Source organism: Trichoplax adhaerens, genomic scaffold (assembly GCF_000150275.1).
Source record: "Trichoplax adhaerens TRIADscaffold_47 genomic scaffold, whole genome shotgun sequence".
Taxonomy (NCBI): Eukaryota; Metazoa; Placozoa; class Uniplacotomia; order Trichoplacea; family Trichoplacidae; genus Trichoplax; species Trichoplax adhaerens.
The window spans coordinates 55,927-81,174 of NW_002060987.1; the positions used below are offsets into that span (position 1 = coordinate 55,927).

Below are 25,248 nucleotides of genomic sequence, written 5' to 3' on the forward strand. Positions count from 1 at the left end.
TGTCTAAAGCTACTGGTAGTAATGCTATCCTGAACTGCCTCTTTGCCCAACTGTTGAATAACACTGTGCACTTATTTATACATTTGTTAGCAAGAATATAAAATTCAAGAACAATTATAGGGCGGGAAGGTGAGATTACAAATCCGTCCGTAATCGGTCCGAAATACGGTACTGACGTATAGTGTACAGTACTGTATACTGTATAGTGTTAATAGATACTGTAGATCAAAATAACAACACTGGTTCTATCCAATCTTCGTGAATTAAAGTTTGCTACTGTTGCACTCTTCCAAGTTGGTTCTAACCTGATCATTATTGTTATTATTACCTGGTAATCATTACTTTTTCTACTACTGTATCGATGAATTGGATAACTAGATACTGGAACTAGATACTGGAACTGAGCTGTCTTTCTCTTCCTTTATGGTAATTATGGTACAGTGGGATTGATGTTGAAATTATTTTTATTATTCAGATTAATGATAATATCAGTTATCCTTCCAAGAATGCATTGAAATCCAGTTGATGTCGATCCAATTGATGTATATTGCAAAATTTCAACGCCTTGTATGCTTAGAATAGGATTTACTTAGGACAATGCTATATAAAAAAGACACAGGCTCAAGGACCTAGTAAGATAAACCAGCTCAGTTAAGATCGACCATGTTTTCAAGTAGAATTGTCGCTGCTGATTTTTACCTCGCCAAACCCATTCAAAAATTGGATGCATGTTACTCGGATTTTCGACGATGCCCAACCAAACGAGTTCCGGTCGTTCGAATATTTGGTGCTACACCGGCTGGCCAAAAGACTTGCCTTCATGTACATGGCGTTTTCCCCTATCTTTATGTCCCTTATGATGGTAGTCTGCCTGTTAGTAAATACTTATTAGAGTTTGCTAATAGCATCGATAAAGCTATTCATGTCGCTACCGGTGTCAAATCAACCGATCAGGATACATCGAATATGGCTTGGCAACAAGTCGTTTTTAAAATAGCCATCGTCAATGGAATGTAAGAATCAAATTGATTACTAATAATGTGCTACAGGTTTCTATATGGTACTATCGTAAGACTAATGTATTGTATATTACTGTCGTGTTCTTTACTTGACTACTGTATCTGAAGTGCATACTTCAGTGCAGTTTGAAAGAATTTCGAGCAAACTGCTATTCTAGACTCATTTTGTTATTGCTATTCTGCAGGCCCATGTATGGATACTACAACGAAGAAAAACAGTTTATGAAGATTTATTTATATAATCCAAATCTAGTAGGGAAGTAAGTTAGAACGATCTCGGATAGTTTTGTGTAAAAAGGATACCAAGTACAGACATGCAGTTACTCTGTGCTTCATATATCGAATGTAATATGCTCGCTTCTTACGCTTCAATAGGCTAAGGTAAAGAGTTACGTTATGTTCTTTGCATATATGGTACCCATGACATTGAGCTAATGCCACTTTGAGTCTTTCTGCTGCGTTGAAAGTTGCAGAATAGACGATAATAATAGATAGCAATTCTAATCAATCGTTCACTTTACCTGTAGTTACATGAAACGTTAGACCTTCGTATTAAGAATGGTAGACAACTTTTGACCTAGTGAACTGATATTTATTAATTATTGTAACAGGGTTGCAGAGTTATTATTAGCCGGTGCTATCATGAATAAAGTCTTTCAACCGCACGAATCGCATATTCCATTCATTTTGCAAGTAAGTCACAATATGACTCAACTGATTGTATTGGAAAATGGTTGCTTAATAACATTAATGATGATTCCAGTAAATATCAGTTAAGAATACTTACTAATTTTTGTGTTGCAGTTTTTCATCGATTATAATTTATATGGGATGAACTTAATCAAGCTTGCTGTTGTTAAATTTCGCGCCCCATTGAATGAAGATAGTGAGTATTTCAGAATTGATTTAGTACTAATCGATTTCTAATCGGCCATAATAGGATAGTTTTCTCAGCATAATAAATATCGTACCAAATATTATAGGCATTCACTATATTAGCCCTGTAGGTGAAACACCTCGTACTCCCATGATGTCTTCCTCGGCAGTAACTGGATACTCTCCTTATCGTAGCCCTGGACATAGAATTTGGAACAACGCATCCATTCCAGCGTAATTGACTAGCATTGTATAGTTGTTTTAGTCTTTTGCAGAATGTCATTTACTAATTCGTGATTTGTATTGCCATGATTCCATCTTTTGATCGTATTAATGTTTCAAAAATGTGTCGATAATTAGGAATCTGATGACATCATACGAAGCTGAACGAATGAGTACTTGTGAACTGGAAGTCGATTGTGTTGCTGCAGATATTATTAACAGGCTAGACTTGGAAGGTGACTGTAATTAAAAGGGCTTTCATTATCTTGAATTTTGATAATGTGTTTCTGGTGTTTAAGCTACTGTTTAAAATTACTATCTAAAACTTCCATCTGTATTTGGCATAGCTACAAAGGGAATAAATCCTGGTATTAAAGCAATATGGGATGACGAAATTCAACGTAGAAAGAATAAAGGCGAATCCTCACAGCTAACGCCGCCGGCTTCTCAAGGTAAAATTGATTAAAGTGACCATTAGTTTGTCTATTTTTCGTGGTGTAATTATTAGGTGCTATGGCAGTGGTAATGAATGTTTAACATTACTTTGTTTTCATTTTGCAAGAGCGCTGCCCAACTTACGAAGACTCATCTGAAATAGAATTTAAAAGAATAGTTGCTGCAGCGATTAAGCAATTTGAAAATGAGCAAAGGTAGCGAACTGACAATTGTATATCTGACGAAATTAGCATATGTTCGGTCTAGGTAATTTATTGGAAACTTGTTCAGCAATCTTCGTATAATGTGAACTTTACTCGGTTATGTTTTAGCCAGCAGGATGCGAATGTCAGCTTGGATAGTGATCAGTTAGAATTATCGCAAATCGGTTCTACCCCTTCCTGTCAAATTGAGATTCACTCGACAAGTTTGAACTCCAATAAAGGTATTGCTAGCTGTAGGAATAATATAAAATTAAAACATTGGGCAAATAATTCTTAAATTATGCAGCTTTGATATAAATTTTTGTTGTGAATCCGGACTTTAGAAGTCAACTCCATAATTGAGCATACTGACTCTGCGATCAATGATAATGCTGTAGGAGAAACTGACGTATCTTATCGGCGTAAGATCCTCCGTTAAACTTTTGTGTCTATTATTTATTACTAACATGTGTTTGTGGTATGCAATTATATGGTAAACTTTCGAAAACTTGTCTTTATAGGGTCCGAAGTTTCAATGGACTCTGAACTGGTGGATCTTTTAGCCCATCTTGGCAGTAGTAACGACACTAATAGCCTATTTAGCAGTAGCCAATTAAATGATATAAATTCACAAGATGAAGTTAGCATTTTCAGCGGAAGTGGTAGAATGGAAGTAGATGCTAGTAAAGAAGACAATGAATTGATAAAATGTGATGATGACGATGAAGCGTTGTTAATGTCGCAGATTTGGACGTTAGATGCTTTTAACAATAACGATACTGTTGTTAACACCGGTGTACAAAGGTAAATATCGTGTCTCAAATTACTGTTGCTTTGCATGCTTATCCAATGCACATTGTTTTTATTTTGCTAACGGTCAATCGAAAGGTGAAAAATATAACAATTCTGTGTAATTTGTCTAGTATTGCAGTAGACAGCGAGCGATCTTTTTCGTTTGTGGAAGAAAATACGCTTATAGAACAAGTTGATGGTGAGGATGATTCTGATAAAGAAGTAGAAAAGAATACAGCAAAATCGTTAAAGTTAAAATCAAATCGAAAAACTAACGAATGCGGTAATTCTATGACAAGAAATGTGAGCGGTACCACATCAGGTTTGAATATTTTACTAACCTAGTCTAGCTGATGTACTATTACGTAGTCACATATATTATTGTACCCACAGTGAATGAGTATAATACATTGATCCTGAGCTAAGATAGAACGAATACTTCAGTACAATTGTAATACTGGAGTTTGTATCCTAACATGGCTAGAAATGGAATTAGGATTAATTGAGCGCTTTCCTACACAAGCTGTGATTATTCCTATAATAATTTAGAAATTTTGTGTATAGATGTTATTAAATCTAAAAGGAAATATATAGTCAACGATGACCAAATGGAAACGAACCTGACAAACGTCAAGAAGAAAGTTGCAAGAAATTTATACAACGACTTTTCTGTTGATGAGAAAGCAAGAAAGACGGAAGAGATTACGGTGAACCAATCAAATAATTCCTCAGAAGTCATAAAACATGGAACGGAGATGAAAGTTAATTTTGGTTCCAATTCTTTTTATATTTACTTAAATGATATGGGCATTAATACCGATACTTTAGGTTATGAATTGAAGACAGCTAATAAAATAGAATCTAATCAAGAAGAATTAGTGAAGAATCTTTCAGCTGCTGTAACACCATTTGTGCAATGCAACCTTAACAGCGAGAACAATCTGAGCAATGATATCGATCATACTTTAATCTCAGAAAATAAGTTATCGGTTATCGAAGATACTATTAGCCACGATAAGATTGGAGAAAATAGAAGTTTCGTTGACGATAGTAGTGATATCGAAACAAACACGTGTGATGTCTTGTATAAATTATCATTTTTATCGCCTACTTACCCTATGAGTCCTACCGAGACACCACCAAGACCATCTACTCCAGATTTTGGTATAGATAGCTTAGCAGTTGGAGGTTATGTGGATGTTGACAGATTGAATGATATGCCACTGAAATCAAATGAAAATAGCGCATCTTTTGTGTCGGTAAAAGTGGAAAGACAAGATGATGATGCTTCTGGCAACTTTGATCTGCGTCCTGGCTTAGACAGCACAGTTACTGAAACATCAATAGAATTAAAGCCAGCCAAAAGTTCTCTACCAGTAGCAGTATCAGCTATTACAAATGAAGATAAACTTCAAGTAGTTAAGCTGGATGTACGACCTGGATTCATCAATGACTGTGAAAGTGCTCAGAAGGAGATAGATGGAGGCGAAATTTCGGGGCGATTATTATCTATGACGAAAGATTGCGAGGACGTCACGGTAGCGATGGAAATACCATCAAAAGAAGATTTTGATACACAGAAGAATCTTCAAGCTACGATAGGACATAGTTCTTCGTCAAATCCGTATGATTATGAAAATGATGCAGAAGAGAAGGGAAAGATGGAAAAAAATGTTGAGAATTTTCTTGTAAATTATCAGCAATTAAAGGATGTTTGTGATAATTCACTGAAAGATCAATGTAATGTACTTAAATATTATTACAATCCACCGCAGCGACATGAGATCAGTAGTACTCTATCAGACTACGGGCTACCTCATGCCAAGTATCAAGAACCATTTTATAGCAACGCGGAAGACTTACCAAATATGTCTATGTAAGCGAAGTACATATTAAAGAACGATGTTATATCGACCTAATGTTATGTAATGATTCTAGTTTAACTAACTCTGCTTTTTGATTTTTCTACAGGGAAGTAGGGAGTATGGCGTTAAAAGTCAAATCATGTATAGTAAGTATGGTATCATTTTCAATTGTTGTTCTAAATAGATCAGATTGTTGATAATTTTTTTAATAAATTGGCAGATAGAAAATCTGACTGAATTTGATACTGGGTGCTCGCTTTCGTTTATGTTGGGTTTAAATCAGTGGCAATCTATTCTATTTATTAATCATCCAAAAGTAGATGAAACATTAGCCCATTTAGCATGTCGGTCTTTACCTGATATAAGTTACGAGATGCATAAAAATTTTATTGCTCGCGATGCTATCCTTGGCGATAGAAATGTTATAGTTATCCCAAGCCTAGAACCTCCAACACGAAATAGCGTTGAAAAGTGGATAACTGATAAAAGTTATGGTATCAAACGAAAGCAATCTTGCATCGTAGACGTTGATAATCTGGACTCCAGTGTAGTTGGCGATGGTGCTAAAAAGCAGAAATCTGTTCAGTTTGACAAAATATGTCATCAGGTGGGAGATTTTACGCAAGACCCTTCAATGATTAGTGCTATTCTCAATGAGAGTACGCGTGAAAGCTCATCACCCGCCAGTCAATTATCTACAAGTACGAAAAATTTAATCACTGATAGTGAGAAGTTCCTGATTCCCTCCCCTTGCTCAAAATCTTCGTTATCAAATTCACCTAAAACTGGATCAATAACTGATAATAAACCAATGGTTAATATTGCTGGAGACGCGTACGTCAAAGGAGATTTTAATTGTTCTCCTCGCACACCGCTTAGTAAGGAATCAATACATGACAATAACCTCAAATTTAAACCAAAGGATAGAATATTTACTGCCACTGAAATGGTAAAAGAGTTACGCATTATTTTTTTATCGTAATATTATCATGTGAATCAGCGTTATACCTTTTGCTTCGATAAATCATGCTAGGACTCTGTACAGAAGTTTGGGCGTCGTTTAGCTGCAGATTCACAAATTGAAGGCCCATCTCCAAAAAACACATATGACTTTCGTATTAGCCAACATAATCCAGACACTGCGAAGGCTGTTCATGAAGTACATTATTCTTGCAATTGACAAAGTACTTGGTTAGACTGTAATTAATTTGAGTTCTGTTTATTAATAAGTACAACATCTAACAATAATGAGCATAGAATTGCATATAGAACGAGAGCGAAGCTAAATCCTGATCCGGAATGTGATCCAATACGCGTATTATTCTATCATTTATATCGTGATATTCCACGTAGTTCACATCTTAAGAATTCCTTTTCTGGTATGATTATTGTTGATCCAAGCCTGTACGACAGGGAGAGTTCAGTACAAGCTGATTCAAAAGGATCATTCGATATTAAATGTAACGATTCAATTACGCTATGTGAAGGTTTCAATTCTGATGATAGTTTATTCACGTCTCCTGATGAGAAGAAGTCTAATCGTAGCGGTCGTGTAATGGACGTATTAAATTTAAGTGGTAGAAGTAGAATGCTTGATAAATGTGGCGTGACAAATGCTTGGGTAGAATATGTACCTGATGAAGATAGCCTTTTGAAGTCTTTAGGATTAGTTATGAAAAGGTGCCTATTAGTAAATTTAACAAAATGTACGATATTAAAATTCCGGATTTTGATATCGCATCCGGCAGCATGTTAATTACCTTGCAACTGACATTTAGATGTTTTCCTTCTTTAGTTATAATTTAGTTTCATAAACAATTTTAATTACAATTGTTATTTGTATGTATAGCTGGGATCCGGATATTCTAATTGGCTATGAGATTCAAATGCTTTCATGGGGCTATGTATTCGACAGAGCTAAATTTTTGAAAATCGGTTTAGCGCCTAGATTGTCGCGTATTCCTGAACAAAAAATTAGATCCCAAATTGAGTTAACTGATAATTCACTCGCTCGTTATAAAACAGACTTATTTGTAATCGGTAGAATTTTATTGAATGTGTGGCGAATAGTTCGAAGCGAAGTAAGTTTTACATGTAATAAAATGTACTGTTTTGACGATTGGGTAAATGGTATGCTATTCATGTATCATTAAGGATAATGGATAACCATTTTAATTGACTTCAGGTTACATTGAATATTTATACATTTGAAAATGTTTCATACCATGTATTACATCAAAGGGTGCCTCATTATTCCTTTGAAACATTAACGGAATATTTTAATCAAGACTCTCACAGGTAAATGCGAATATCTGTTAAAATCCTATAGGATATAGGCGTTAGTAAGCCAAGAGTAGATTTGTACATTTTCGGTATGTAATATCTGTTGGCTCTTATAGGTGGAAGACAATTGAATATTATCTAATGCGCTGTCGGAGCAATTTTTTATTGTTGAATGAATTGGATACGGTCGGTTTAACTAGTGAATTTGCAAGACTTTTTGGAATTCCGTTTTATTCCGTTTTATCAAGGGGAAGTCAAGTAAGACTGGAAAAGCAATATGAACATCACATTAAAAACACTATATCGATCTTATGGGATACACAGAATGATATCTTCTCCAATTTTAATAATTTAGTTCCGAGTAGAATCCATGATGTTGCGAATTGCAAAGCCGATGAATTATATAGCAGTGTCACCAAGCCCTGATCAAAGAGCTATGTATGTAACAGGACTGTTCTAATTTTTATGTATTATAATTAATCTAACTACGATTTCAGGATGAGAGCTCCGGAAGTGATATCCTTGATTTTGGAGCCTGAATCTCGTTTTTACTCAGATCCGGTTGTGGTTTTAGATTTTCAGTCCTTATACCCATCAATAATTATAGCTTACAATTACTGCTTTTCAACTTGCCTGGGAAATGTCAAGAATATTATCACGTTCGTGACGCACAGCAATATCTTAATCGCAGATATAGTTGACTATTGTATGAAAACTAACTATAATTAAGTTTATCTATAAATTAATCTGCGTATTTTTAATATTGATAAAAGAGACGAAAGTAGGCAATTTGGTTGTACTACATTGCGTGTACCTTTAGCAACCATGAAGGTAACGATCGTGCACTATTTTACTTCATGTTTTAATCCTCACTGTTATTTATCTGTATTACATTAGACTTTTGTTATAAACTAATTGTACAGTATTAATATTGACATGTATAGAAAATTAAAGAAGACTACACTGTCTCACCGACGGGACTCGCCTTTGTTAAAAGTAACATCCGTAAAGGGGTACTACCAAGGTACAGTAGTAGCAATGCAACATTAAGGGAGCATAACTAACGTCATTGCTAGCTGCTATTGATTTATTTACTATTTGCAAATGATATAATGTAGAATGCTAGAGGAAATCTTAAATACTCGTGTTATGGTAAAAGGAGCTATGAAAAAAAACAAAGGAGATAAGGTAAGTCTGCCATTAATACATCATATTACCTTGCAAGATTTGGGTTATAACTTTAGATCGACGAATTTTGGCATTAGGCCTTAGAACGTCTTCTAAATGCGAGGCAGCTAGGATTGAAATTAATTTCTAATGTGACTTATGGTTATACTTCGGCCAACTTTTCAGGACGTATGCCTTGTGTTGAGGTTATTAAGCATTAGATAACAAACCTTTTATGATCTTGACACCCCTAAAATGCTACTATTCTTACATTGTAAATTAAGACATGAATGCAATCTTAATAAATGTAATTTGGAATTGAAGATTGGCGATAGTATCGTAGCTAAGGCTCGAGAGACTTTAACCCGTGCGATACACTTGGTAGAAAATACTCCCGAATGGAAAGCAAAAGTTGTTTATGGAGATACAGATAGGTATGCTACTATTTCTTAGTTGAATCAAGTAAGTACAGTAGCTAAATGTTGAAACTCACTTGATTTCAAACAGCACTAGGCAACTGAATATTTTCTGTTTTTGCATACGTATTGTGTAGCATGTTCATTTTACTTGAGGGTGCCACTAAGGATGAGGCCTTTCGTATTGGTAGAGAAATTACGAAACGGGTTACGGAACTAAATCCTGTACCGGTTAAATTAAAGTTTGAAAAGGTCTAAGTTACTTTCAGTACTTGCGTACGAGATGTTAGTCTAGTATTATTATTCTAAGTACTAGCATGTGATAATATTATTCATATGCACTGTTTTTATTTAAGTATATAGACTAAATGTTAAATAATCTTATTTAATATTATATATTTTATTTAGGTGTATTTGCCATGCGTACTACAAACGAAAAAACGCTATGTTGGATTTGCATATGAAAAAGAAGATCAATTTGAACCAATTTACGATGCAAAAGGAATAGAAACTGTTCGCAGAGATGGCTGTCCAGCTGTTGCGAAAGTATATATATGTCTATTATCATAAAGAACTTAATTGAGGAGGCTGTATTAATTATGCAATCTAAATTGTTAACGAGAATATTTTTATCGCTGTCTACTTTTCAGATATTAGAAAAATCTATCAAGATGTTATTTATGCAACGAGATGTATCATTAATAAAGAAATTTGTATTGAGGCAATGTCAAAAATTAATTGATGGTAAAGCCAGCACAAAAGATTTTGTTATCGCTAAAGAATATCGTGGGCGTAGCTCATACAAACCGGGGGCTTGTGTTCCCTCATTGGAGATCTCAAAGTAGGTTCAACGGAGGAATATAGCTCACAGTTACGGATGATAAATAGTACTAGCTGTTAATGCAAAGGATATTGAAACTAATGAAGTGTTCTATATTATGAAACTTTAGGAAATTACTAGCTACTGATAAGCGGGCTGAACCGCGAGTTGGTGAACGTGTACCGTATGTTGTGGTATATGGAATGCCCGGCTTGCCATTGATACGTTTGGTTCGAAGGTAAAGGAGTTAATACAGTAATAGCTGCTCTAGTTCGTCAATTATAGTATTCATTAAGTCGTTATATATTTTTAATACTGACCGTATTTTTGGCTACTATGATAGGCCTATTGAATTCTTAAGCGATCCAAGTTTAAGGTTAAATGCAGCATATTACATTACGAAACAAATTCTTCCCCCTCTTAATAGAATATTTTCGCTTATCGGTGTCGATACAAATGCATGGTGAGCAATTCATTGCGTAAAAAGTTACCTTCATAAAATCCTACGTTTAACAATATTATCTAAATCCTAGTCATATAGCATAATTATATTCGAATATATTATAAGTAGTTAGGTCTCTTTTTAACTTGATAAACGTAAAATTTGAATTAGACATTTTTTACCTTGCTTTGTTCTATCTTTTAGGTATAATGAATTACCGAGATCCCTCCGTTCGGCGGCTTTTGTCCCTCAAAGTAACGATCTAATTCAAAAGGTTTGTCTTTGTCCTCATAATACTTATAAAGTTGTTGATTATCTATCAATTCGTTATTAATAGTTTATATGTGAACATTTTAGGCCACAATCTCTCAATATTTTAATAGTTTAAGATGTCCTATATGTGAAATTGTTACAAATCATGGTATTTGCTGTAAATGTCAATCTGATCCTCAGAAGGCCATTTTATTAATACAAGATCGTCTACGCTTGATGGAACGTGCTCATTGCAAGATGAAGGAGGTAATGATCTTAAACAGTAACCGGTATACCATTAAATGATTCAAATTAATCATTTGTGGTACTTAAATTTATTGTGTACTAAGTAGATCATTATCATTTCATAGTTATGTTATCAATGCATTGGGGTTCGCCTTTGTGATGTCCAATGTGAATCATTGGATTGTCCTATTTTATTTAAAGTACTGAAGGCAAAGCACGAATTAGTACAAGCTTCGCATTTACGAAAAGTGATTGAAGTATTTTCTAGCAGAAGTTAAGTTTTGGGAGTCACTAATTTCTTACATAATTTACTAATCTCTAGAAATGAAATTTCTAGATTAAATTATTAGCTCTTTAAGATGTTTTTGTTTAATTTATATTATTGGACAGATAGGAAAATAACCTAGTTTGGCCAGTATTTAATCTAAGTCAACATTTTATTTTATATTTTAACTAGCCGAATCCACACACCCAGTTGTGTATTAAACATATCTATTACATAGTCAGATCAGATCAATATTGGATCTAAAATTTTATTTAGAGCGGTAAAACCGCTTTATGCCTTGCTCTGTAAACTACATGAAGCATGTATCTGAATTACTGATGCATATTTTAGCATAAGGAGAAAGTAGTGCATGCGCTACCGTGCTTCTTATCTCATAGGGCATGCATTTATTTTATTATAAGAGCAATCGATTCATCGAACGTTCTACCTAGTGTATTTCCAGTTAGCTTAATTGTTTGGCTAATGAAATAATTTTGTCAATATAATGTTGATGTACTGTCTATTTATTGTTTCCATCTTCATTTTAATTATGTCACTATATCTCCTTTTATATTATTTGTTAATTATTATTTATTTATTACTTCTCATTTATCAAGATCATAAAATTATTTTCAGCTTCTCAATATGTGTAGATCGTCTAGATCCTAAATTACTCGACTTCTTAATGATCTCAATACTTGAAAATAGCTTTACTACTAATTAAAATCATTTGCAGTTTCGATAGGCACATCGCCTCCATCGTAGGTTACTCGTCTACTATATTATCTCCATACATGAAAATAATCTTGCAACTATTGGAGATCGTCGAATCTGTAGGAGTGTTTTGATATGTACTGTAGTTCAATATCCTTTTCATATGACTAATTTGACAAGGAGGTACGAAGTGCCTTGTGGTGTTTGCTATAATCAATTTTTGTATCATTTAAAGTCAGTTACAGCTGCTTGACCCTGATGAAACTTTAACCCGAATAATTGTAACCGGTTAAAATGAATTCAGAATTGATTGTGGTAGACATGACTAGAAATTTCGTACCTTGATGAATATCAGAGGAACGGTACATATTTTTTTGTTTACTTCAATACTTTAGAAAGTAAAGACATGAACTGTCGTTACGGTACGGTATAGTGCTCGAGTAAGAAGAAAAAGTTTCTTTACTTCTATGACAGCACCATAGATGCACAAAGAAAATGCCTTAGAAGTTAGAACTTTGAATAGGGCGTAGTTTTTCTTGAAGTGCAGGAGAATGAAAGATACTTAACTGGTAAACTACAGCCTTGATCTAGCCTAGACTAAGTCCATGATTATGAATTAGATGTATTGCCTATACTGTAAGACCAATTAATTAATTATTCGATCCGTCATTTCGTTCCGGATACTGTCAACTACAGTGCACAGTACTCTAATTTACAATACATTTTACTGTACAGTACTGTACTAAACGTGAGCATGATTAAACGTACAGTACAGTACTGTATTTCGAATATTACAAATACTACCTAGCCAAATCGTGGAGGCCATCATCGCTGATTAGAGCAAGGCTGATTTCGTTGTATAATATATTCTTCATGTTATTGGGCTATTTAGGAATCCTTGATATTGTTAAGATATAGATTGATCAGAGGTAGAATAATTGTAGTATTAACGTATGGTGAAATATTGCATCAATGGTTCTACTGTATTACCAGCCTTTTAAGGTACAGATAGATGGAGGTCCATGAATTGCAAGAAAGGAAAATTAGTCTCCGATTAAACCTTGGAGTAGCAAGCCAACATGACAGTCGTGACTTATTGTAGAAGTGTTCAGGTGTCCAAGATTGACAGCAAATAGTCATTTCTTGGAAGAGTATTCGGAATATTAATCCGTTGCCATAATGTTCTCAATCAGAATTTTTACTATCGATTTCTATATGAGTAGACCGGTGCCTAAGCTGGATGTTTGTTATTCACCATTTCGTAAGACATCGGTCAAGCGTGTACCTATTTTGCGAGTATTCGGTCCAACACCAGCTGGTCAAAAAGCATGTTTACACATTCATGGTGTTTTCCCTTACTTATACGTTCCTTATGATGGCTCACAACCTGTTGATAAGTACTTAGAAGAATTTGCTCTTAGTATTGATAAAGCAATTAACGCCTCAATGAGTGAGTCTAATGCAGCTTCCAGTAATTCGTGGCATCAGCAAACGGTCTTTAAAATATCGCTTGTTAATGGAGTGTAAGTATTTCATTTTTTGTGCATTTTAGTATCCATTTAGAATATGCTTTCGTTGTACTTGGCTTATGTAGGACAGTACTTGGGATGAGATATTCCTAACTCATATGATCGAGTAGGTTATTGACAATGTCCAATGTACAGTACTGTACTTTATATAACACTAGTAACGTTTGACCACTGATGATGTCATTGTTGGCAAATTTCATCCATTCTCTTTCATAACTATCATATGATATAGGAAGCTAAGTACAGTATAGTTATGTTTGACTGTAACTCAATTTTCTTTGGTTCGATAGGCCAATGTATGGTTATAATCCAAGCCCTAGGCCCTTTTTAAAAATTTACATTTATAACCCTAACCTGGTGGGCAAGTATGTGAATTATGTGACTTTGCATAAGTGCAGTATGAATTAAGATAACTTAAACTCATGCTATAGAATATATTTTTTGCAGTGCATATTCACATGAACGTATAGTGCAGTTATTACTGAAGTGATACAAAGTATTAAAATTAGCTACGCTCTCTGGGCTACTGTAATGCATCATTCGTAATTGAACGCATTTTCATTAATAAAACGGTATTGATCTTGAAGAATTGCAGATTTGCTCTTAACTGGAGCTGTCATGAATAAAGTCTTTCAACCTCATGAAGCTCACCTGCCATTTACATTACAGGTAAAAAGATATAAAGTCTTTATATGGTTAATAGTGAAGATAATACTTCATCTTTCTCATTCAGTAATGTACTATTGCAATGTTATCACATTCGAAATTTAAATGTAATCCCACTTTAAGTTAATTTAATGGAAAAATGCGCACGATATCATTGGATCTAATGCTGTAATATATATGTTCTCTCATGCATAACGTTATAAACAACTCATCACTAACTCCGAGTATCTCTAAAACAATACACTGTATGGCACTGTACTGTATCTTATATATACTTGAGATTTATAATTAAAGCACTACAAAATAATTACTGTTATAGTAGACTAGCATTATGCGATGAAAATAGTCCACGTAATTTAGAAAGTTATAACATAACACCATGTGGTATCTGCTGTGGAAATCTATTAATACTCATAGGTTTTGTATGACGAAGTAAAAACAAATTAAAATGGAGTGGATAATATAATTGATGGAACTGGCCCTTTACCTTTATTTTTGGCTTAATATTATTTTTCCAAGTTTTTCATCGATTACAACCTCTATGGAATGAATTGGATTAAGTTAAATGCCGTAAAATTCAGGATAACGGATGATATACAAGGTAGCACTGCTCTGAATTGATATTTAGCGTAATAAAATATGCGAGATAATTTGTAGCCAAGGAAATTCCTTTCGTTTTCCTTACAGATATGATGTCATCAGAGATGACCGATTTATTCGTTGTGGATAATTGTTCCTTGCCATCGACTGCTCTACAACCTTATCTCACTCCAGGTGAAAAGATTTGGAACAATCAAACTATCTCTGAGTAAGTAATACACTATAAACGACTAATACTTGTTAATGCAATATCCGGCTTGTGCCTTGGTAAAAGCTGTGTGTTAATTTTTATTGTTAGTCCAAGTTAGCTAGATAATGTGATATTATTTTAATATTGCTCTATGGAAATTGATATAATTAACTATCGTACTACGTGTTAGTTAAAACGCTATAAATCTTTTGCATGAACAGGCAAGATTGTTTAAGTGAATTAGAACGTACCAGCAGCTGTGAAGTAGAAGTCGATGCTGTTGCGGCTGATATTATCAATCGGCATGATTTAATAAGTATGTATCTTATGGCTGATAGAGCCATACTGTTCACTATTAGATCTGAACAGTGCTTTCTGCGTAATTAGATCAGGTTGGTATTAACCCTGGAATTCAAGCCTTGTGGGATGATGAACGACAACGACGACATGATAGAAATGAGTCTTCTCAGTTAATAAAAAATCCTTCCCAAGGTTAACCTTACTTTAAGAATTCAGCTTAAAAGTGATACTGCCACTTATGAGAACATCATCCTTAGCATCAGGGTGATCATCAATAAATTCATGCATTTTTGTGATTATATAGAACGAGAAGATCCTGTTGTTTTAGAGACTGAACAGCTTTTCCTGAAGCAGATTGATAAAATTATCTATGGTTATGATGAAGCACTTAAGTAGGTTTGCAATTTTTTTGTATTTGTTACAAATTTGTTACTTGAACGCACTTTGATTTACACTAAAGAGAAGCAATTTCTACAACAGGAATGAGAATTACGTAAAAAAAGATGATTCTATTCAAGTCAATGTAACTGCAGCATTAGCTTTTGGGAACGATGCTCATACGATTCAGTCTGGTACATTTTTGTGATTAATTAGATGTTATAACGCCTTTATGATCGACAATATTTTGAAGTAACAAGACAGAATCTTTGACGATACGCATATTGAAATTGGATATTTTATGCAATATTGTTATTATTATTAATAAAGATTCGTTAATAATATTCCACTTGATTAGACAAAGACAGTTACGACATTTGTCAAGCTGATGACAGCCAGTTTGTTAAACCATCTGAATTAAACTCAAGTTTGAATGAAACTATAGACCTTTACGAAGGTACTTGTATATTGTTCCTTGCCGACGAGAAATGCCTTGTTAGCTGGATAAATTTAACCGCTTCATTACTTTACAGATGAGGGCTCTATTGATCCGGATCTAGTCCAACTTGTTGCAGGTTTGGCAGACGACATTTCTAGTAGTCAAATATGTGAGACCATACCTGATGATGGCGAAGTTAGTGTTCTCTACGGTAGCGGTGCTATTAATGACTCCATGTCTGACGAAAAGCTGCGGTTGGAAAAGGAGGAATTAGAGGAAAGTCTGGAAATGTCTCAGGCGTGGAATTGTAAAAGTACCATTACAGAAAACTTGAACGATTCGTAAGTATTGCATAAAGTCAATGCTACAAAATTAGATTTATTTTAGCCGCAAAGAAAAGTACTTCTACTTGAGTACCAAGAATTACGTACTTCTGGCATATTATGTTATCAAAGATATGCTTATTAACCTAAAGCCATTTTAATTTTGTAGGTTAAGCTCTCAAAATATGTTATTTACTTCTCCGGAATCTACCTCTGGCGATGCAAGTCATATATTCCAGCTAGATGGCGCAGACGATTCTTCGTCAACGGAGAGTCTAGAAGATGCTGCAAGTGATTTATCAAGTAATGACCAACCAGTTACGCATAAGTTAGCAGATAGTTTGACCAAATTGAAGAGAATTCGCAGGAAAAGCTCGGTAGTCAACCAGATGGTGGCATCTATACCTGTGACTCCAGGCAAAGATGATAAATCGTTAGACATTCCGCATCGATCGCAACAATCCGATCATGAAAGTAAAATAAATCGCAAAAGAAAATTGCAACCAATAGTAGCCGTTGCACAAATTATTTCTGGTAAAGGTAATACAAAATTACCGATCGAATCAACTAATCAGAAAGTGACGTCCACTGCTCAAACAGATGATGAAAAAAGCTTAGCGGTAGCAAAGATAAAATCTGTACCAGTTCTCAAATTTTTAGATAAGAATACAAAAACTGATATTTTTGACGGAACATTCGATTCTCAAATGAGGGATGAGTTGGTAGTTGATGATATGCAAAGTTTAGAAAAGTCGGATCATTCGTTAAGCGCGAGTCAGGTACAAAGTCCTAGCAAGAAATTAAAGGGACAAGGTATTGACGATAGGACAATGAAAAGTTGTGATTTTAATTTTGATGAACAAATGAGAAGAGATTTTCGTGTTGATAAAAACACCGCTAATATTCATGGGAAGAAACAACCTTTAGCAACTCAACGTGGTAACGCGACATTGATGCGCTATTTTAGCAAGGTCACAAAGGTGCAACAGGACGGTCATTCTGAGGTGGCAACCCCGACCAATTTAAATCAAACTTTAGGAAAGCAGGATGACATAACCAGTACAATAAATGATACTTCAAATACGACTGCAGTAGCATCAAATGCAAGTAATGACGAAAATTTATTGCATAGTCCAGCTGAATCATTGCTATGGTCATCTCTTGGCTCTGGCAGTATTACATTTCCTACCTGTAATAATAGGACTACGTCAGAAGATGTCATGGTCAACTTATCATTTCCGTCTCCAATACATAGCTCGCCTAATAGTAATACACCGCCATTAGCGAATTCTCCGAATCAACATAGCAATACCAGCGATAGCTACTTTGTTGGAAGGGCAGCATCGCAAATAGGAGAGAATATGCATCATCATAATGAAAGTCAACTTGAATTATGTGAAAGTTTAGAGCCGTTGTCTTCATTTGGTTCAGTTCGTGAAGGTAATGATGCTCATGATACTACATTAGATTCTGATATTCGGCCAGTTTTGACCAGTTCCCTAGAAGATAAGAAATCACAGCTTTCGAGTGCTCTACCTGTGAAAATTCAAACTGATATTAGTTATAGGAATCTCTGCTACAGGTTAATAAAAGAACTTAACTGAAAATTCTACATTTATCTATTTTGTATTTCTCTACCACAAAAGATATCTTTTTACGACAAATTGCTTCTTTAATAGCCTACCTTTAAATGAATCTGGTGTTTGGAGACCGAATTGCGATCCACCGTCAAAAGAAGATATCTTGTCAACTTGCTCACAAGTTGGTGTACTAGGGGCTAAATTTGTTGAACCATATTGTAGTGAGGCGGTAGATATACCTCGGCGACCAAAGTAAGATTTATTTGAGAAAGGAGTATTTAATGTTAAATCCAAATAAAAGTCGAAGAATACGGTAGTGTTTCAACGTGTTTATGCATGTATTTAAATTATTACTTAACTAAATAGCATCATTGTAATTAATGTGTACAGAGAAATTCAAGGCCGATTTTTGAGAGTTAAATCAGATAAGGTTAGTTGTGTGAGTTAAAATGTTATAGACGATTGGAATGCCTTAAGCTTATACGGTATACTTCGCTTGCTCTTTCAAATATGTAACTTATATTGCACCTGGCCTTGATGGAAAGATTTCAGAGCTACCGAAATTCGAATCTGGAAATAATAACACTGTATATATTAGTGGCTTAAGCCATTGGCAACTTATTTTAAGCAATAGCATTCATCCGTACTTACGTCATTTTATGAAATCAAGTTACAATGACTTAAATTATGATCGTAAAGTGCCGAAGGAAATCCTCCCGGTAATTAACTCTGTGCGTAAAGCGGATGCAGTTATTACACCCTGTAAAGGTCCACCCACTAGAAAATCTATTTGTAATGACATCGAAAAGAGATGGAAAAGTAGCAAAAAGGTAGTCAAATTAAGTGCGTCGACAGAATCGAAAGAACAGTTTTTACCTGAAGACTATTCGATAAACGTAAGTAATTTTAATATATTTCGGTCATTATAAATTTTACCTTACTTTAAACATCGGTGCCGTTTGTTTGTATATGCTATTTATTTAGTTTCAAGATGATACCAGAAAACTGAATCGTGTTAGGGGTCTCGATACACACGATTGTGATCTTGTGATACGAAGTAGTTTTCACAATCCAAAGGATGGAAAAGCTTCACGAGAGGTTTTTTTATCGTAATACTCTTCAATGATAATTAAATTAATTAATATATAATATAAATGCAGCCTTCGATGAGTTCAGCTTTAATACAACAGTAATGTTTTTCAATTAGGTTGAACATTTAACGACTTTAAGTTTGGAATTACATATTGGAACCAGGAAGGATTTGTCTCCTGATCCAGAATTCGATTCAGTTTTGGGGATATTTTATCATGTTCATAGAGATATTCCTGATGGTGATGCCTTAAGGAAAGAGATTACAGGAATGATTTTGGTCGATACGAAATTGCAGAAGGTTCCATCATCCTTGCATGAGCATGATGAATTGAATATAGCTGATTTGGGTTTGACTAGCACACAAAAATCAGCGACGATAGATAACGACCCAACAGTAGAAGAGGAACACCGCTCAAGTAGTAGCTTCAGGTCTCGTAAATCCCAGTACCAGAGACAATTGCTCGCGAGATGTGGTGTGAGTGATGTGATCGCAGAATATGTAGCGGATGAAATTTCCTTATTGCTAGCACTTGTTAGACTAATCAGAAGGTCATTATATATTTTAATCATGCTTACTTATGTTTTATCCAGCAAGGCTAAATGCGATCTACACTGTTCTTTTCAGATGGGATCCAGACATCTTAGTCGGGTACGAAATTCAAATGTTGTCTTGGGGGTATTTGTTGCAGCGGAGTAAAAGTCTTCAAATCGATTTAGCGACTTTATTATCTAGAGTTCCATCTGTAAATAATAAATTTCAACTGGAGTTGGAAAATGATTTCCAGGCTAACTATAAGACTGATGTATTCATTGTTGGTAGAGTAATAGTCAATATTTGGCGTATTATGCGTTATGAGGTAGTTGTTCAAATTTTAGAACTAGCAAGTGAGGGAAGATCTTGAGATGGTTATCTATTTTGCCAGGTCGCGTTAAGAAGCTATACTTTTGAAAGTGTAATAGACCATGTTTTACATCGCCGACATGCATTACATACTTTTCGCTCTTTGACGGATTGGTTTCATGATGATAGAAATCGGTAATTCTATCGTGATATTTAAGTTTAAAGTTCACCACATCGGCTGTTTTATATGATGACTATTTCATTGTAGGTGGCGCACCATAGAATATTACATTATTCGATGTCGTGGTAATTGGCGACTACTCGAAACCTTCGATATGATTGATAGAAGCAGTGAATTCGCTCGGCTCTATGGTATTCAATTTTACTCTGTCCTTTCAAGAGGGAGTCAGGTATAAGTTAAAGCTACAGTTAACAAAATTTAATGGAATGCAATAGTTGCAATTCTGTACCATGAAGTGTAAGGACTAACTTAATATCGTTTAGTTTCGTATTGAGTCGATGCTTCTTCGACTGGCGAAACCGATGAATTATATTCCGGTGTCGGTTAGCGAGAAGCAGCGAACTTGGTAAGTTGATACTAGCACTCGATGTCGTCGAGTTTGGCTTTAACAATTTTTATTGCTACTTGTAGTATGCAACTCATATGCAGTATATTAGGTATTTAAGCTTTAGATCAATTTAAAAGTTTCGTAAGATATTCATAGACAAGGCGTAAAATCATGCATTTTGCGTACATGTAGGATGAAGGCCCCTGAAGTGATTCCATTAGTTATGGAACCAGAATCACGATTTTATTCGAATCCTGTGTTGGTTCTAGATTTTCAATCTTTATATCCATCTGTGATGATAGCATACAATTACTGTTATACCACTTGTCTTGGCCGCATTTCTGGAATTGCAACGTAATATGCATTTAATCTCATTAATCGAAATTAATAATTGACAGGGCATTATCTTATAAATTTGAATATATTTAACACAATATAATAAATGTGTTTATAGGGATAAAGAATTTAAATTTGGCTGCACATCACACCAAGTTCCGTTGTCTTTGCTAAAGGTTAGCATCTAATTTGACGCCATGTGGATAAGTATTATTGCTACATGACTAACTTATCATCCTACTTTAACGTGTATGTAATTGATATAGAAGCTACGAAATGATATAAGCATTGCACCATGTGGAGCAGTCTATGTAAAAGACCATATTCGAAAAGGCGTAATACCGAGGTAAAAATGTTATATCCGTTTAAGTGCCTGTTAGCATTTATTTAGAATTTAATTGATTTAGGCTTTATTAAAGTTATGATTACATAGTTATATATATTTGCCGTATTGTTAGAATGTTGAAAGAAATATTAGACACACGTATCATGATAAAGCGAGCTATGAAGGATTGCAAAGATAATAAGGTGTGTATACGTACTTTATGTTGATCTTTTCTAAGCGCTTATTCTCAGTAGGAAATAGCTTGAGCACTTCGATTTTATTTCGCATTTAGTCACTTCATCGCCTCCTCGATATACGACAGTTTGGTTTAAAAATGATAGCTAACGTAACATATGGGTATGCAGGGGCAACGTTCAGTGGTCGAATGCCGTTAATCGAGGTTTATGATAAGATAGGTTTAGTGTAGTACTTTAGCACTTATAAGTTATGAAGGTATAGAAAAATCGCTTCTTGTTTGCATTTTTAATAGTTAGCTGACAGTATCGTCAGCAAAGCACGCGAAACTCTAGAACGTGCTATTAAGATTGTCAATACGACCAGTAAGTGGAATGCCAGAGTTGTATATGGTGATACAGACAGGTAAGTTTTTAGTATGTCTTTATGAAGAAGTATAAATGAGCTAATAAACCAGAAACGTAACTTTGCAGTATGTTCGTACTGCTGGAGGGTGCAACCAAAGCTAGAGCTTTTGAAATTGGTCGAGAAATTGCTGAGACTATCACATCTATGAATCCCAAGCCAGTAGCTTTAAAGTTCGAAAAGGTCTGCAAAATTAAAAAAATATATATTTATAAAATAAATATGAATAAATATTTTCGTAATTTTGGTGTCCAAATACTCTTTAGTTATTCGATGCTAATTTAATATTATGATTAGGTGTTTTTAAACTGTGCCATTCATCCACGGTTGATCTTAATGTCTTATAATAATATATTTTAATTGAGTTGGATTCATTATAAGCAGTAATAGGGTATTTACTATCTGTGTTAGGTATTTTTACCCTCACTATTAATAACGAAAAAGCGGTATGTCGGCTACGCATATGAATCTGCCGACCAGAAAGAGCCTACTTTTGATGCTAAAGGTATCGAAACTGTTCGAAGAGATGGTTGTCCTGCAGTGTCAAAGGTTATTTATTTATTAATTAATCCTGTGGCATTTCTGTAACTTTTAAAGATTAATTGTAAAAGGTCGTTGAATTATTTTATTTTATATTAGATCATGGAAAAAGCAATTAGGATACTATTCTCTAGACGTGATATGTCACTTGTCAAGAAATATGTATTGCATAAGTGTCGAATGCTTATAGAAGGCAAGGTCGCAATTAATGACTATGTTATCGCTAAAGAATATCGTGGCAAGAGCACCTACAAGCCGGGTGCTTGTGTGCCGGCTTTAGAAATCACCAAGTATGCTACTTGAGTACATATGATGAAATATCATTATAGTTTTCGCTCTAACTAGATAGTAGATTTTATCATAGTTACCAAATAAAAGATTTTGACGCTATGCATATGATTCTTTAATAGGCAGTTGCTGGCTCATGATAGACGATCAGAGCCTCGTATTGGAGAGCGCGTGCCATACGTCATCGTCTACGGTGTACCTGGAGTGCCATTAATTCGTCTCGTTAGAAGGTATCATGTACAGTGTATATACATTACTTATAGTTTAAAGAATTTTATGTTTTATGCAATAGTTGAAGTGTAAGCTAATAATTCAATTTATCGATTGTAATGCTGTTTTAATCAAGTTCTCTTTCACTTATTGGCTAGACCACGTGAACTTTTAAATGACCCAAATTTACGCCTTAATGCCACTTATTACATCACCAAACAAATACTGCCAGCTTTAGACAGATTACTGTCTCTAATTGGCATTGATGTTGAAAGCTGGTATGAATGATGAAATGATTTGTTTTATTAATATTTTTATGTGACGAAATAATAGGACATAGAAGCTGTACTTACTGTATGCTTGGCGTTACCGTTAGAAACCGCCAATTAATTAATTAAGTATTAATACAGGCTCTAATCATATTCTTGAAACATGGATTGTTTGATTTTATTAGGCATGCTGAACTACCCAGATCCATTCGATCAGACGTAATTAACCAGAGTCAGTTTCAGGTGGCAAAGGTATAACTGTAAAGCCACCCATAGGCGTGTTTATGTTGTATTGTACCTTTTAAGCCTACAACTATGTAACTTCCCGTTTTCGTGAAATTTCGTTTTACAGCAAGGGGTAATTTCACAATATTTTAGCAGCTTGCACTGCCTAGTTTGCGAGGAAATGACTGTTGATGGTGTTTGCCCTTCGTGTATCCGAGATTCTCAAAAAGCAATCATGATTGCCCAGCAACGGATATCAGATTTTGAGAGAAAAAATCGTCATCTTAAAGAGGTTGAACCTTTAGAAAATAGTTCATATTTGTATCAGTCAAATCTATTATGAAAAAAATGTATTATATGAAGGACGTCTTATTTGATTTCTAATTTGCTATTTATTGTGTTTGATTTCGTAGATATGCTGCAATTGTATTGGTCAACGTGTGATTAATGCTGAATGTATCTCTCTGGACTGTCCAATTCTGTTTGAAACTAAGCGAAACCAACGAGATGTTGATTGCATTCCGCGTTTGCGTGAATTTATATCGAAAATATCCACGATTGCTTGTAGTTCTATCGCTGAAGCACAAATTACAGGGTAATATATGCTGCGTGGCATACATTATGCTACAGGCGTACAGTACAGTGAATATGTGTTGCAAGTATGCGTTCGTATGCCGTCGCTATCCCTATGTACAGTACATGCATGTAAAGTCCCTTTGTAAACAAGATTTTTAAATTTGGTACCAGGATAAGTTTTGGAAATGTATATATAATATTCTTTTCTTTCATATATATATTTTAACTATATACAATTCTATAGTATTGGGTTGGACTAGTCATTTATTGGATCAGAGCGTAACATGACATGAGTACGCTCTTTGCTATGCCCACAAAATACTGTATGTAATTCATTTTTTGAAAACCTGTTTTAAATATTTGTTATTGGCAAACTACACGGTATACTACTTAAAGCCGTAATTTATTATCGTAGCCAGAATGTCTTGAACAATATTGGATTGGATAACTGTAAATTGATATATTGCCGTGCCTATGCTAAAACAGTATAAAACATTCAAAATTAAGGAAAAATTAAAATACAGTATCGCTTTCGACTACCTTTCACTCAACATGCAATCCTACGAGTGTTGGGGATACCAATGCCAATCACTACTGCACTTGGCTCTCCCATATATAATTTATTGTGGACGCATAGATTTATTAAGGGATGATTGTGTAGAAATGTACAAAATTCTATTACGAACGAATGCATTTTTATTTGATGGCGGTATTACCTTTGCCGCAACCAAACTATGCAACAGTTTAATTATCGATTAAATAGTGCCACTAGTGGATTTTACCAAGCCATCTCTTTATAATAATTATTATGTCATAGTCACTATACAGTACATGATAGTTAAAATTTTTCAGCAAGACAAATCAACTGGATAAAATACACACAATACTCTGCAACAAAGCTTTGTGGAATAACGTTACACCATTCGAGTTGCTAGGTATACTTTCGAAAATAGCAGCATGATTGCAGCAACATGCACCATTTATATCAATTCTATCATGCATTATTATGCAACATTTAAAGAATTTTTAATTCAATTAGCTACTATAGATACTCAACGAACAAGATTGAAATGAATAACATTGGCCACTAGGTAAAGCCAGTATATTTACGTTAAATTTTCGACCAGCTGCATGATTATTTATACATGAATACCAGACACAAACATCCATTAATAACAAGTTAAATAAACGAGATTGAAAACTTTATCACATGTAATGTACAATGAGTACAGTATTACGACCATAGGGAATCCAACTGTACATCATCAAGAAATAATGTACAATAATAGACTGGCCATCCACGATCCTCCGTCGAATTTTTTAAATTGGAATTAGCCAATCAATCAAGTGGTACT

The 25,248-nt window shown here is 34.6% G+C and overlaps 5 protein-coding genes across 5 annotated transcripts; all 5 read left to right on the forward strand.

Annotated features, from left to right (window-relative positions):
- Positions 1–663: 663 nt before the first annotated feature.
- On the forward strand, positions 664–2,583 carry TRIADDRAFT_34124 (uncharacterized protein; the record flags this gene model as incomplete). Its single annotated transcript, XM_002118347.1, has 5 exons — positions 664–1,013; positions 1,205–1,279; positions 1,631–1,712; positions 1,824–1,928; positions 2,473–2,583. 5 exons carry the CDS (start codon positions 664–666, stop codon positions 2,581–2,583), a joined length of 723 nt encoding a protein of 240 aa, XP_002118383.1.
- A 4,670-nt stretch (positions 2,584–7,253) lies between these two features.
- On the forward strand, positions 7,254–11,316 carry TRIADDRAFT_34116 (uncharacterized protein; the record flags this gene model as incomplete). Its single annotated transcript, XM_002118348.1, has 18 exons — positions 7,254–7,493; positions 7,598–7,710; positions 7,812–7,953; positions 8,051–8,133; positions 8,193–8,354; positions 8,469–8,526; positions 8,640–8,719; positions 8,814–8,883; positions 8,961–9,068; positions 9,187–9,296; positions 9,416–9,530; positions 9,687–9,824; positions 9,929–10,119; positions 10,229–10,336; positions 10,442–10,561; positions 10,745–10,814; positions 10,898–11,059; positions 11,164–11,316. 18 exons carry the CDS (start codon positions 7,254–7,256, stop codon positions 11,314–11,316), a joined length of 2,223 nt encoding a protein of 740 aa, XP_002118384.1.
- A 1,880-nt stretch (positions 11,317–13,196) lies between these two features.
- On the forward strand, positions 13,197–15,499 carry TRIADDRAFT_34129 (uncharacterized protein; the record flags this gene model as incomplete). Its single annotated transcript, XM_002118349.1, has 5 exons — positions 13,197–13,540; positions 13,837–13,911; positions 14,134–14,215; positions 14,732–14,813; positions 15,390–15,499. 5 exons carry the CDS (start codon positions 13,197–13,199, stop codon positions 15,497–15,499), a joined length of 693 nt encoding a protein of 230 aa, XP_002118385.1.
- Positions 15,500–19,229: 3,730 nt separating this feature from the next.
- TRIADDRAFT_9547 (uncharacterized protein) lies at positions 19,230–19,394 on the forward strand (the record flags this gene model as incomplete). Its single annotated transcript, XM_002118350.1, has 1 exon — positions 19,230–19,394. A coding segment is annotated over one exon (165 nt), but the record flags the coding sequence as incomplete, so codon positions are not given.
- Positions 19,395–19,692: 298 nt separating this feature from the next.
- On the forward strand, positions 19,693–23,916 carry TRIADDRAFT_34128 (uncharacterized protein; the record flags this gene model as incomplete). Its single annotated transcript, XM_002118351.1, has 18 exons — positions 19,693–19,974; positions 20,038–20,150; positions 20,224–20,365; positions 20,460–20,542; positions 20,717–20,878; positions 20,979–21,036; positions 21,127–21,206; positions 21,319–21,388; positions 21,478–21,585; positions 21,676–21,785; positions 21,854–21,968; positions 22,197–22,334; positions 22,425–22,615; positions 22,736–22,843; positions 22,982–23,101; positions 23,278–23,344; positions 23,445–23,609; positions 23,731–23,916. 18 exons carry the CDS (start codon positions 19,693–19,695, stop codon positions 23,914–23,916), a joined length of 2,298 nt encoding a protein of 765 aa, XP_002118387.1.
- Positions 23,917–25,248: the final 1,332 nt, after the last annotated feature.